Source organism: Eulemur rufifrons, chromosome 3 (assembly GCF_041146395.1).
Source record: "Eulemur rufifrons isolate Redbay chromosome 3, OSU_ERuf_1, whole genome shotgun sequence".
NCBI classification, from domain to species: Eukaryota; Metazoa; Chordata; class Mammalia; order Primates; family Lemuridae; genus Eulemur; species Eulemur rufifrons.
Genome location: NC_090985.1, coordinates 60,435,786 through 60,451,209, shown reverse-complemented (window position 1 = coordinate 60,451,209; position 15,424 = coordinate 60,435,786). Strand labels below are relative to the sequence as shown.

The window sequence follows — 15,424 nt, the reverse complement described above, 5'->3', positions numbered from 1 at the left end:
TTACATATATGTAGGTATTGAGCTAAAATCACATAATGAATACCATTGACTATTTACTAGGATGGTCATCAACTTATTTTGCCTTTTAAAGTTATTTCATCAGGTGATCTGTCTTTTCATTTTGTGTATACTTCTCTGACCCTCTCATTTTCTTCAGTGTTTTACAGCTTCCTTTTTTTTTTTTCTTTTTAGTGTATGTTTATTTTAATTCTCCAGTTGGAGGTTCACTGAACCTCTGAGATTTTAGGTTTGTTATCTTTCAACATTTCTGTAAAATTTTTAGCCATTATCTTTATAATGATATTGCCTCTTCCCCATTCTCTAGTATCTCCCTTTGGAATTCAGTAGGATATATGTTAGGTCTTCTTTCTTGGACCTCCATATCTATTAACTTCATTTTAGTAGTTTTCATTCATTTTTTAATCCAGGGTAGCATTTTAAATCATCTTCTTATATATCTGCCATTTCTCTAATTCTCTCTTCGATTGCATCTTACCTTCTCTTTAACCTGTATAATGAATTTTTTACTTCAACAATTGTCACTTCTGTAATTTTTATTTTTCTTTAAAATCTGCTCTTTGCTAATACTTTCTTATTGTTGATTCATCTTCACGTTTCCATGTTTTTTAAACATTTTACACATAGCTGTTTTATATCCTGTATTCTAATACCTCCAGTGCTTGAGGGTCTAAATTAGTTGTTTGTTAATACTTCTGACTCACTCACAGTGACTTGTTTTCCGTAGCAGTTGCTGATTTTTTTGTGTGTGGGAAACATCGACTAATCATAATTTGTCGCTGTTACATGATAATGAATTGGAGACTTTTTCAAGGAGAAAATTTTATTCTGCTTTTTGCTAGTGTCTAGAGGATTCATCCTCACAAGAAAATCTAAGACTCATCTACTTGTCTTTTCTGCTGTCTCAAGTTTCAGAATTGCAGTTACATTTTCCTTCAGGGCAACAGAACTCCTTTATTAATATTTGCTTTTCTAGTGATAACTAGTTTCAAATCTTTAATTATTTTGGTATTTCCTTCCATATTTTTAAATAACATAGCTTTTCTTGGCATTTCTTAATTGTTAATTTTAGAGCATTATTTATTGAGTTTTTAGTGTGGAAAATGATGATTGGCCATCTTTCACCCTCTCCAGCCTTTATCACATATTCTTCTTCTATGCCCATATTTCCTATATTGTTATATCATAAATTTGATTTATTTATTTTTTTTTCACAATTTACATTATATTACATTCATGGCAAAGTCATGTTATATCCTATGATTAGGTATCCTTTCCTTTAAAACATTTGTTTTCCCTGTATTTCATAGTTGTGTTTGTTATTAAGTTTTCCATGTACCTGTCCCCAATTCGCTGTTGTAATTCTAGCGATTCCCATCACTTTTCTCCTGTGTTGGATCCTTTGTCTTCTAGATCCAAATGTTTTCTTTCATAATGTAGCTTTTGCTCTGTCACCCAGGCTGGAGTGCAGTGGCGTTATCATAGCTCACTGCAGCCTCAAACTCGTGGGTTCAAATGATCCTCCTGCCTTAGTCTACTGAGTAGATAGGACTACAGGCACGCACCAGCATGTCTGGCTAATTTTTTAATATTTTTTTAGAGTCAGTGTCTCATTGTATTGCCCAGGCTGATCTCAAACTTCTGACCTCAAGCCATCCTCTTACCTCAGCTTTCCAAAGTGCTGGGATCATAGGTGTGAGCCACTGCACCTGGCCAAGAATACATATTATGTGTGGTATTTATGTGATAACCAGTTATAAAACATTTATATTATAGTGGGCTTATTTGACAGAAAATAATTCAAATCTCACTGTAATTTCAGTTCTGTATATTTTAGAAAGATCTTTTAACCCTTAAGATTAGAATTATATATTCTTGAATTTTATTAAATCTTTTAAATTTTCTAAATCTGGTTCAATTCATTGCTTTAAAATCAAAAGGTCTTAATAAAGAGTTTTCACATTTGGAGGCAAATTCTCTTTCCCAGATAACATCATTTTGGAGAGATTAGTTGTTTTAAAATATGAATACAATATAAATAAAATCTTGCCGCATATACTGTAATATTTTATTTTGGTTAGTTTGTGGAAATGATAGTCTCTAATAGAGGTGCTAAATTGTTTGGAAATTGGATATCATTTTAGGAAAGTCCTATTTATTTTTCTTAATGTAATGTAGCATTTTTATATCTTTATTCTGTATACAAGTGATATTTGAGAAATAGAAAAATTTATGTCCTTATGAGAAATTTGCAATCTATGAAAGTAAAAAATATATTAAATATATTAAATTGGATTTCCATTTGACTTCAATTAAAAATCCCACTTTGCAATCATATTGTATTTAGTTTCTCCCTACCTTTCTTTCTGATGTGTCATGTACTTAAGTAAATCATTGCTCAGCAGCACATGTTTTTGTCCATGGGAAGGGGGCATTGCTTATCTTGTCTTAGCAAGCTGCCTAGGGAACTATACTTATTCTGGGCCTCTGGGAGAAGTATCACTACAAAGTGGAACAGGAGTACATGTGGCAGATTTTGCTTATTTGAAAATTCTGTGCAAAGCTTTGAAAAAAAGGAGAGATTTCTTTTCCTCTTGCCTCCTCTCTTCCATCCTTTTATCTCCATCTCTGTGTGGATCACTTTTCATAGGACTCGGTAATAATACTAATTATCTGAGTTTAAATAATCTGTAACATAATAGAACAAATGAGAACCCATTTATTTGGGTTAACCCCAACTGGAGAACTCATTTATCATTTATTTTGACATTTTCTCAGCCCCTACCATGTGGCAAGTACTTTTCTAGATGCTGGGGGTACAGTTTATAACAAAACTGCCAAATACTCTTTCTCTTATGTTCCATACATTCTGGTGGAACTACAGATACATATAACCTATACATAAATTAAGAATGGGATATTCTGCTTTAGGTTAAGTTCCATGTGAGCTACTTTTCTCAGAGAAGGATAAAAACATATTAGCTAGTAGGATGTAATTGCAACTTCTTACACTTCAGCATGGTATTTTATGTCATAATGTTAGCCTGCATTTCATCTAGGCAGTTCTGTCTCTCTCTCTCTCTGCTTTTAAACATTAAAAGTTGTAATTTACAATGATTTATTGAATGGTTATAATAATGCTTCTTTTCAAATCATGAATTAGTTTTATAATATAAATAAAAAGGGGAGGTAATATTCCATTCTCATGGCCAATATAGAAATCGCTCTTTGCCTACAAAGTTAAGCATATTATTTTTAAAAGATTAATACCCTTGTAATGAGATATGACTCACTTTCCATAAAATTCTTTTAAATTATATAATTTAGTGGTTTTTAGTCTCTTCACAAGGTTGGGCAGCCATCACCATTTTCTAATTCCAGAACATTTTCATCACTCTCAAAGGAAACCATGTATCTATTTGCAGTTTTTTCTACTCACCCTGCCCTGCCAAGGCCCTTGCAATCACTGATCTACTTTTTGTCTCTATGCTTTTGACTGTTCTGGCCATTTCACATAAGTGCAGTCATGTAATATGTGATTTTTCGTGACTGGCTTATTTTACTTATTAAGTGAACATTATAATGTTTTCAGGGTTCATCCATGTTGTAGCATGTATCAGCACTTTATTCCTTTTCATGGATGGATAATTTTCCATTGTATGGATATACCACATTTTGTTTGTTCATTCATCAATTCATGGACATTTGTATTCTTTTTACTTTTTGGCTACTATGAATTACTCTGATATGAAAACTTGAGTATAAGGAGTTTTTGTGAGCATATGCTTTCTATTCTCTTGGCTTTTTACCTAGGAATGGAATTACTAGGTCACATTGTGACTATATGTTTTATTTTTTGAGGAAACGTCATACAGTTTTCTAAAGTGATTGCACCTTTTTACATTCCTGTACATTTTATATTCCTAACAGCAATGTTTGAGGGTTTGAATTCCTCCACATCCTTTCCAACACTTGTTAGTATTTGTCTTTTTTATTATAGCTATCCCACTCAGTATAAAGTGATATGAAGCTTATTACTTTTATGAGGAATTATAACAATTTAAAAATCTTATGTTTTAGGTGCTGTATTTCTTTGCAGTGTACAAGGACTAGCAGTTAATATTGACCCAATCTTATATACATGGCTCATCTATCAGCCTCAGAAACGAACAAGCAGGCATATGCAACAGGTAAGAGATTTTTATAAATTTTTATCTTAATGAATAAGTCTTTATCTCAGTTATTTAATAGGATTATATATATCTTTTTATTGAAACTCTTTTAAAAATGAATGTACCAGAATTCCTCTGTTCCCCATTCCACCCCTTTTAAACAATTCTACTTATTAATTTCTGTGCAAGAAATTGCATCTCACCTTAGAGTTTCTTTGAATACTAATGTAAGGCTTTCTGTACAATGGTTTGTGAAGAAGATAGATAAGAGACTAATTTAAGTAGTCCTATTTTACTAGCCTATGTTCTCTCATAGTGCCTAGATGTCTATTCTCACAGTGACTGATACATAAGAATTACTCAGTTAATGTTAGCTTTTTGTTTTTATCTCTACTTTCTTCTTTATCTTTAGATTTATTCAACAAACATGCATTGAATGCCTAATCCTGGGATTGGGATGGTTGGTGCAAAAAGGTTGGGATATATGTTTGTTTAAAAGGGTGTAAATTCCAAAGTGGGTAATTATGGTTTCTAGAATACATAAATGTAATTTCTATATGTCAGGATATTTATATGTAATTCTGACAGTTGGTTTTATTATTCTCTTTTTAAAGACAAAGAAACTGATAATTATTGAGATTTGCTTACCTATAATCACATAGCTAGTAAATGGCAACACTGAGTTTTTGAGGCCAGGTTTGTGCTGTATTGAACTGTATTTTCCCATTGCCTTAATTGTAATTTTGCAATATTCTATTTGGAATAGCTTTGTATCTTTTTTCTGAAGTAACTTAAAGCAAGTTGATAGGAGAAAATTCACAATTTTATCATTATGTAAGAATAAAAAAAATTTTAAAGTACAATCTAAGGAGCATCTTTTAAAGGTTTTTCTTCACTTTGTCCAATTTCATTCAAAACTTTTGCTATCCCTGCCTCTGTTCCATTTTTCCTTTTAAAAAGTAGTTATAGAATATAAGGCAGTATGACCCAGGGCCACAGAAATAAAAATCATAGGTAAGTCTATTCCTCTAAGAGTGCTTAGTGTATTTGAGAATACTAAGTAATGTGGTTGTTAGTAATTGCTGTGTTCATGTATGTCCAGGATTATGTGAAAACAAAAAAGAGGAGTAGTTCTCACAAACAGGAGTGGGTATGAAAAGGAGGAATTAACAATTAAACTGGGCATCACAGGTGTAAACGAGGCAGGGAAGGTTGTTCTAGACTCAACTGTTTGAGCAAAGGCAAAGAAGATGCAAAAACATGATGGTTCCACAATAGGGTCAAATATTCTTATAGAGAATGATAGAAATTGGAAACGAATTACTATAAAATTTTATTTCTAATGCTAGGTATTTGAAACTTTATTTTGAAGGGTAAAGAAGAAATATAGGAAATTAATGTCAGTGGATTTGGATTTTAGAATGTTTATTCTAGCAGAACATACGATGTGTGATACAAAAGTAAGACTAATGGCAGGAACCAGCTGAGAAAAATTTTCATTGTAAATCCTTAATTGGAGATTTTCTAAGTAATACAATTATTTCCAATATATATTAGATATCCCTGAAGGTCAAATAAGAGTGTTCTAGCAGCTTAAGTAAATTGAGCATTCATTTAATTGATATCAAGTACATTCAAGGATTTTAATTTTATCTTTTATTATATCTATTTTAAAATTGAATATATAGTCTTATGTTCCTTAATAGTGGGAATACGTTCTGAGGAATGTGTCAGGTGATTTTGTCATTGTGCAAACATGATAGAGTGTACTTACACAAACCTAGATGGTATAGCCCACTATACACCTTTGCTATGTAGTATAGCCTATTCCTCATACGTTGCAAACCTGTACAGCATGTTACTGACTGAATACTGTAGGCAGTTGTAACACAACGGTAAGTATTTGTGTATCTGAACATATCCAAACAGGAAAAAGTACAGTAAAAGTATGGTATTATAATCTTATGGGCCCCCATTGTATATGTGGTCCATTGTTAATTAAAACATTTTTATATAGCAGATGACTTATAAATGTTTTTCTAAGTTCAAAAATAATAGCTTTATTTAAAAAGTAAACAAATATCCATAATTCTACCCAGAGTTACAAATAATATTAGAGTCAATATCTTCATAGGCAAACCTTCGCAATTATCTTTATAAACTTAGAATATATCTTTAAAAGTGTAATTATTACCTTTAGGCATGTATTTGGCATTTCTGAAACATATTTTAAGGTTTTTGTTATATTGCCAAATTGCTTCCAGAATTGGTACATAGGTTACATTTTCAGCAGCAATCTATAACATTACTATTTTACCATAGTTCAGTAATACTCAAAAATATCCTTTTTAAAATGTCCTTAATCTACTATTTTAGTCTTTAAAGTTTTTACTCATGGAAAATTGAGGGAATTGTATAGTTAAACCATATCTCTCCATCACCCCACTTCAATTATTATCAACTCATGACCACTCATCTTCATTTTGAAAATCTGTTTAGTGAAAAAATGCCAATGTGCAGTATTGGTGAAAATGTGGAGAATGATGACTACTGTCATGAGTGAAAATTGATAAATTTGGCAATATCTAATAGAATTGAAAATGAGCAGGTCTTATAACCTCAAAATTCTACTTCTTGATTCAGGTATGCTCTTATGTGACATTTGTATTCATATAAGCCTAAGGAATCCAGCCAGATAGTCATTAGGATAGTGTAAAATTGAAGATAATCTAAGTGCCATCTGTAAGCAAGTGGATATAGTATGGAATATTCAAATGGTATCATACTTATTAAAAATTATATGGTAGACCTTAGTATGGATGAATCAAAATTAAATTTAATGCAAAAAGAAATTTCCCAAGGATAAATGCAACGTGAGAGCATTTATATATATTTTTTTCTAAGACCACCCTTAGTGTGTAGGTATGTAAGTAAATTTAAGTGTAAAAATTAAGTTGAAAGACTTGTACTAATACAATATTGTAATAATGGTTGATGCTGAGAGGAAGGGGCAGTACGTTGACAGTCAAAGGGGATTTTTAGCTTTGTAATATTTCATTTATTTTTTAAAAAAACAAATGTGATTAAATGTTAATAGCTATTAATTATTAGTTATAATGCAAATATATTTTGGGGGGTTCTTTTGAGACAGAGTTTCACTCTGTCACCCAGGCTAGAGTGCAGTGGCGTGATCATAGCTCACTGCAGCCTCCAACTTCAGGGCTCAAGTGATCCTCCTGCCTCATCCTCCCAAGTAGCTGGGACTACAGATGTGCACCACCATGTTCAGCTGATTTTTGTATTTTTTTAGAGACTGGGTCTCGCTCTTGCTCAGACTAGTCTCGAACTTCTGACCTTAAGCGATCTTTCCACCTCTGCCTCCCAAAGTGCTAGGATTACAGGCATGAGCCTCCATGCCTGGCCTGAGAATATATTTTATTCTTTATAATCTCCTTGTATTTTTATCTTATTAACTTAATAATAAATGAAAGAGGGACACTTTTTACAGGATGTAGATATGAAAGACTTTAGGTGTTTTGGGATCCTGGGACATTATTGGGTTAAGAATAGAACAGATCTGGGGCTAGAGTACATCTGAAATTTGGAGGAATTTCCAGTACTAGAAAGAAAAAAAAGTAAGCAGAGCAATAGGAGATTGTTAAAAATAAATACTGCTTATTTTGATATTTTTGACCTGGATAGCTATATTTTCAGAACAGTGGAAGAAATCACTGACCTTACTCCCTATCCAGTCTCTAGCTTAACATGCAGCACCTATATTAACAATCATTCAATAAATATTATTGAGGGTTTGTTGGGCACCATTTTGGTATTTAGGTATTTTGAATACAGCTGTGTACAAGACATACAAGAGTCTTACTCTTGTGTTAGCAAGGGTTTTTGATTGGCCTTTTGACATATTTTTGCCTATGTGAAAATACACCCAGATTTCAGCCACCTAAAGAGAGATTTTTTTGTTGTTGTTGAGTATTGCCAGTACCATGGCTTTTATTAATCTCATCCTTTAGATATTATGCTTGGATCAATATCCACACTGTGCAGCACATAAATTTTCTCTATTTATTATATAGTTGACCCTTGAACAATGTGGCAGTTAGGGGAACCAATTCCCCACATAGTCTTAAAAAATCATGTATAACTTTTGACTCTCCAAAAACTTAACTACTAATAGCCTACTGTTTACCGGAAGCCTTACTGATAACATGAACAGTTGATTAACACATATATTGCATATTATATGTATTATATATTGTATTCTTACGGTAAAGTAAGCTAGAGAAAAGGAAATGTTATTAAGAAAATCATAAGGAAAAGAAAATGTATTACTATTCATTAAGTGACAGTGGATCGTCATAAAGGTCTTCATGCTTATCATCTTCACACTGAGTAGGCTAAGGAGGAGAAAGAACAGGAGTTCATCTTACTGTCTCAGAGGTGGCAGAGGGAAGAGAAAACCTGTGTGTAAGTGGACTCATGCAGTTCAAGCGTGTGTTGCTCAAGGGCCAACTGTGTATTAATTTTAATCCTGAACTGGGGTGTAATTTCTTAGAGTACTCGACTATATTCCAGGTATATAAACAATGAACAGAAATTCAAGGAATTATGGAGTCACAAAATATTAGGACATAAAGAAGTTTTCCAGTGAATAGATCTATTCCTCTTATTTTATAGATGAAGAAATTTAAATGAATCAAAACTTACAATATGCTGAGAATTGGTCATCTAGGTCTTGAAAATTATTTTCTATTTAGATTTGTATATGTTCTGTCAGTTTGACTAAATATGCAATATGAAAGCAGGCACTCTGTCATGTGATGTTTCTCACAATATATTTAATATTTTCTCATTTTCAGATTTCTTGTCCTTTTACTCATCCTGACTAGCTACTTGTTAAATTATATGCCTTTTCCCTATGTTTCAGAGCTTGATTGATTATATTATATAGTTATAAAATATACATGTGTTTTCACTGCAGTACTTACTCATAATATAAATAATATTAAGTAATATAAGTTGGCTGAGGCTTAAAGTTGGAGCTGTAAAACTTTGCTTATTATAGTGTTGAGGATAACATTAGACTATACTGCAGCCTGACCAGCCCCACCAAATTCACCAGCTGATACAACTATATTGCAGTTATCATCTGTTGTTTCCTAAGCTACAATTTCCTTCTCAAATTGTGGCTAAAACCCAACATTTGATGATTGTTTTCCACCCAGTTCAGCATTGATCTTTGATCCTATAGCAAACTTAAAAATAACTTTTTTTTTGCCAAAAATATGACAAAATTGTATTGGGCATCATCAACAGTAACGTCAGACTTTATTTCAATGAGTAAAGATGAAACAGCTGCTTTATTGTCCAGCTCAGCACTCATACATTCAGTATAGGATCATAATATATTCCAGCTTTCTCTAACTATAGGTAGTTTTCTATGCTGTATAAATACGCTGTGGATATCACTTTGTCAGGCAAGATAGAGATTTTCAGAATTTTTCAAAAAATTGGACTGTCTGTATTTACATGTAAATAATCAGTTTATAGAAGTGTGTTTCTAAAAATATTTTATATGGATAACTTTACAATGATAAGTTTCTATTTTCTTGAAATCATAATTTTCACAGTGAATTTCAGTTTTGACATGCCCTTTCCATATTATCTTTGTACTTCTTACTAAAATTTATGTTTACTGAGTACTTTCAGGCTCTCTTGGTTTTCACATAGAATTTTAATTTAAAATTCAAATTGGTAAGCATCCATGTGTGTGTTTGTGTATATGTGTGAGTGAGAGAGAAAGACAGAGATGAGGGGAGATGGAGAGATACAGGGATGGAGGAAGGGAGGGAGAGATGGACTGATTTAAAATAATAAAGTCTCAACCCCACCTTGTGAGGACCATCCTCAATGATACCATGTTTAAACTTCGGTGTTTAAAAATGTGACTAATTCAGTTTTTCATTTTGGCTCTTTCTAGCAGTCTGTGGTAGCTGTTCCATTTGTTATGCCAATTAGTAGAAGGAAAGAGGATGAAGTGTCTGTTGGAAGTGCACCCTTCGCAAAGCAGCAATCATATCAGGCCTCTGAGTATGCCAGTAGCCCGATAAAAACAAAAACGATAACAGGTATGTGTTAATAACTGTAAAGGGACCGTGACTTTACCTCCAAGCTAGCAAGTTAGCAAGCCACAATTTCATGGATGCCACCTGAAGACATGAGACTCTTGGTACCAGAGGCAGAGGACTTTGTTGCCCACAGCATTAGCAGTAGTCAGAGTATGAGCATTTTCTAGTGTTAGCACAGGGTGGCCAGGTTGACACTTATCTCTAGTGGATCAGATTATAGGAGAGGTGCCCTGAGTTTAGGGAACTTAAACTTTTTATAATGGATAGAAATCATTCCTGCCCTTTTCTCCGGAGGGAGACACTGTGTCTTCTGTGTAAGGTTGTAAGCAAACTATAAGGATGATACCTTTGTCTTCTGGGGCTGTCTGCTACACAAATATTCTTGAAAATACGGTGGGGAACAAAGACCATTACTGTCTCTACTTGAAGATATGCAGAAACACAAGCGATCCATGGAAAATTGTCTTGCAATAGTATGTTTCTTCTTAAAGTGAATTCTTGAAAACCACATTACATCCCAATATTCTTTCCTCCCCTTTCTCTCTCATTCTCAGTTGGATTATCTATGCAATATAAAGCATAACTATTCTTCTATTTATAGAAGAATAGTTATTTCCTTTTTGTGTAATAAACTGTAATTTGTCAATATATAATAAAAATTACTATTATATATAATTTATTTTAAGTGATGTTTTTCTCTTTAATCTCTAATTTTTATGGTGATGGGCCATCTTTCTTCAGGGGATTTTACATTCTTAGATGTTCAGCCTTATATTTCTTATAACTCAGATAAGCCCAACCATATGGATAAAAATTTTATGTTTTCAGTAAGTCAAAACCACTTATTAAATGTCTGTTATAGGCAAGACTGTGTTCTAAGTGAAATTGAGGGCAGAAATATTAACAAGACATGATCCCTACCTTTAAGGAATTTAAAATATAATTGTATACACAAGGAGGGATATTTATTTGTGGTTTAAGAGGTACAGTTAGTATTATTTTTTATAATTTACCAACAACAAAAATGGTAAATATTTGTAGAATTTTATGCATAAGTATTATTATTCTGTGTTTGATTGCTTTTCCTAAAATATGACATTATGTTTATTGTGTGGAATCATTAGACTGTCGCCTGTCCATATCCACCAGCCTTTTGCTTTGAGATTTTATCAATTGACAAAAATGCCTATGATTAGTTTTTTTTTTTTTTTTTTATTTCAGCTTAATATGGGGGATACACAAGTTCAGGTTACATACGTTGCCCATATACCACCTACTATGATTAGTTCTGTATCATAGAAAGATTATCTATGATTTGTGTTGAGTTTTGATTATAAAATTAGATATTATTTCCTTTAGATACCACTTTAAGTTTTTTCAGACTTTAGATCTCTTGAACTGGTAATATACATAAAGGTTTATAAATATCACCTCTTAATAAATAAATGTCCATTGGTAAAAATAAAGTTACCTCGTATGCATATAATCCACATAATCTGACATCCTGCCTTATCTTTTAGTCCTTTCTTAAAATCACATTTGATAATTGATTTAAAATAATTGTTAAGGATGATTAATGATGATGGAAAATGCTTATAATGTAAATGAAAATATATGATACAGAACTATAAAAATGTGATCATAAATTTTGAAATACATCTGTATATGCATGGAAAAGTTTATATGTAAGTTTGTATATAAATCACATATCAATTATCTGAGAATTATTTTTATTATACTTTCCTATGTTTTTATAAGCAATTAGTATTAATGTTTAGTGAGGAAAATAAATAATAAAAGCTGAAAACATAATTTCCCAGTATTAGTCATTACTTTATAGAATGTGAAAAAATAAGCAAACAACAGTTATTTCAAATTATAAATATGAACTGCGGTTCTTTGCTTTAGAGTTGAGGATAATTTCCTTTTCTGTCTTTAGTGTTCCCCCATCTTTAGATCCCTCAGATATTCTGTAGGTATTCTCCTTACAGGTAGGGACATTGGTATTTCACGAAATATAGATTCTTACTCACGCTAAGATAAAAGTTAACAGCTATCAAGCTAATGCCTGTGCTTTCTGTGTTTGGGGACCACAAGCATTTATAGAAGGTAAAAAGCCCTGGGTATAACATTTGCTTTTTATGAATTATATATCCTCCCCCTTGGGTACCCACTATTTTCACTTTTCTAGGGGGAACCTGGCAGTAGTACTCTCTCCTTTCTTGAGAATGCTCTGTACTGAACATTTTTTTTTTTACTTAGAATTAAGTGTTAAAAGTTTGTTTTATTTTTAATTAAAATATACAGTCTTATTTTTAGATCAAAAACATGTTTTATGATTTCTTTGAATTTGTACCTGTATCTAAAGGTAGTTATTGTTTAATTATTATTTATGTTGCTTCATAAATTATAATGAGTTAAGGTAGTCATAGTTTTTTGCACATCTGCACACCTTTTCTTGGTTGTTGGGTTTTTCTTAAATCATCTTAACCATTTTAAGTATATGATTCAGTAGCATTAAGTACACACATTTTTATTTTTTAACTGCATGTTACAGTAGAGAAATATTAGTGTTAATTTTATGCCTGAATTCTTCTTAAAATTATTATTTTTTTCATATTCTTAACTTATGGTCCAATGTTGTTCTTAAGTTCATCCCTAACACATATAGTATTTTTGGCACATGAAGACCAAAGCCCACTGATACTGCACTGTGTTTGATTTTGCTTATTAATTATTCAATAAAAAGCAGACCTTTTCCTCTTCCAATCTCCATTAACCAATGTTAAGTAGCTGGCTGCAGGGAGAACATGTGCTTGGTAGCTGGGAATGTGTTGACAGCAGAATAGCACTGTTTCAGTGATATAGTCACATAGGGCACACCGAACCAGAATACATGCATGTTCCACATGAAGATAATCTATTATCACAAAATTTCAATAATCTTCTAGAGAACCTATATATCCTTTAAAACAAAGAACCTCTAAAAAGCTATGACATGTGTTTACCCTATGTTTTGAAATGTCATGAAGTTTAATTTGAAATTTTTGATGAAAATGTCTGTAAGGGAGATGAAAACTTTGTAAAGCAAGGTACTCCATAAATGATAACTCTTTAAAAAAATACAAACCATTTTTTCTTATATGTTTATTTATTCTCAAGTCAAGCAACATAAGTACAGAGTTAAAATTATGGAAGGCTTTTTAATTTAAGACTCTTTGACAACACATGATAGTGGTAGATTTTAGTAGATAATGCTATAAATGGAAAGTATGGAACTTTAGTTTCTGGCCATGATGGAATAACAGGGTTTAAATTTATGTTCCTTCTATAAATAGCTAACAAACTTTACAAAATGTATGGGGAAAATAATGCTAATTAAAAATAATACAAATAATACTAATATTGATAGACATTGGACAACAGGCAGTACAAAACTGTGATCCCTCATAGAAGGGAAACAAATGTGAGCCCTAGGATTTCCCTGGCTTTCTGGCTAAAGACACATTTCAGAACACACAGCAGGGTGGGACTTCTCAAACTGAGCTCAGCAATCTTTCTGAATTGTGGAGACAGGGATTGAAGATTAGGGAGGCAGAGATGACTAGAAATTATGGGATAAAGTTCCAGAGCGCGAGAGAGAAAGCTATGCAAAAAAAGAGCTCCAGAAAGCAGCAGAATTCTCTTTGAATGTTTGCTGAATAGTAAGACATGCATACCTTGAATGAAACTCCACAAAGTTGGCCAAAGAATGACCTAGGAGCTGTGATTTCAATGATTCCCAGACTCACACAGGGCTGGAAGGCATTCAAGTTCCTACTGCCTGTAGCATACAATTCTTATTGGTCTTTTGGGCCATTCAGTAGAGACCTCAGAAGGGCTATTTCTCAGTAGTGGGGCTAAATTATTCATAGAGTAAAGGCTACCCAAACCTACCTTAAACAAGCTTATAAACAAGCCTCTGAAGGAAACAAAACGGCAAGTAACTGTTACTATAAAAAGGAATACAATAAGAATACTATCATAGCCCAACATTATTGAAAGGAATATAATACAGTATAATCCAGACATGTAACAATTCGAAGATAACAGTGTTAAGCATTCAATCAAAGACTAGTAGAGATGCAAAGAAGCAGGAAACTATGACCAAGAGAAAAACTAGTTGATACAAGTAGACTGAGAAATGACACAGATGATAGAATTAGCAGGTATATTAAATATCTGTATGTTAAAACAGGTATTGTAACTATGTTCAAGTATTTACAGAAAGTTCAACACATTGAAGAGAGAAATGGGAAATATAAAAAGAACCAAATGCAACTCTAGAGGTGAAAAATACAATATCTGGAATAAAAACTCAGTGGAATTAGCAGTAGATTAGACATTGCAGACGAAGAGATTAATGAACTTGACATAGTGATAGAAACTTGTCAAAGTTATGCACAAAGAGAATAAAGGAAAAATGTATAGAGCCTTAGGGAACTGTGGAATGGTAATTATAGTAGTGAGTGTAGCCCTTCCTGCAAGTTCATGTTGACCAGATACTTGAAGCAGGTGAGGAAATTAGACTTGTGGATATCTATGTATAAATGATTTGGAATTGTATACATATATATAGGAATATATATTTATATAGCTATGTATATATTCCCCCCACTCTGTCTCACTATATATATAAAAGAACAAATTATATAATGTAACCGCTCACTTTATAATTATGGAGATTGAGTCATAAAGAGGTCAAGCAACTTATCCAAAGTTAAAAAGATATTTAATGAGAATTTTTTTAATTGAAAGTACCAGAGCATGATAGTCATTCTATGATTATTGGTTTCCTTCTTTCTTTCCTTAATGTCATAGCCAATCCTGAAAATCAGGTTTCTGCAAATTTAGTCATCTGTTTCATCTTTGATACCTAATGTATAACCAGCCAACTTCATAGTGCCTTTTTTTTTTTTTTTTTTTGGTCAAGGAATTATTCTAAATTTGCAGCCAAGTCCCATAACACTAAGACAGTGAAGAATTTTGTGTCAGAGTTACCAAGATAGATACTACTGGATAACACTTAATTTCTATGATGACAGCATGAAT

The 15,424-nt window shown here is 32.4% G+C and overlaps 1 protein-coding gene across 1 annotated transcript in view; it reads left to right on the top strand.

The window, feature by feature from the left end:
• VPS13B (vacuolar protein sorting 13 homolog B) overlaps positions 1–15,424 on the top strand; it is a 754,271-nt gene that overhangs the window by 308,064 nt on the left and 430,783 nt on the right. Inside the window, exons 20-21 of the mRNA XM_069465462.1 lie at positions 4,099–4,208; positions 10,186–10,333. Coding sequence (XP_069321563.1) covers positions 4,099–4,208; positions 10,186–10,333 — 258 coding nt within the window. The remainder of the gene's footprint in view (positions 1–4,098; positions 4,209–10,185; positions 10,334–15,424) is intronic.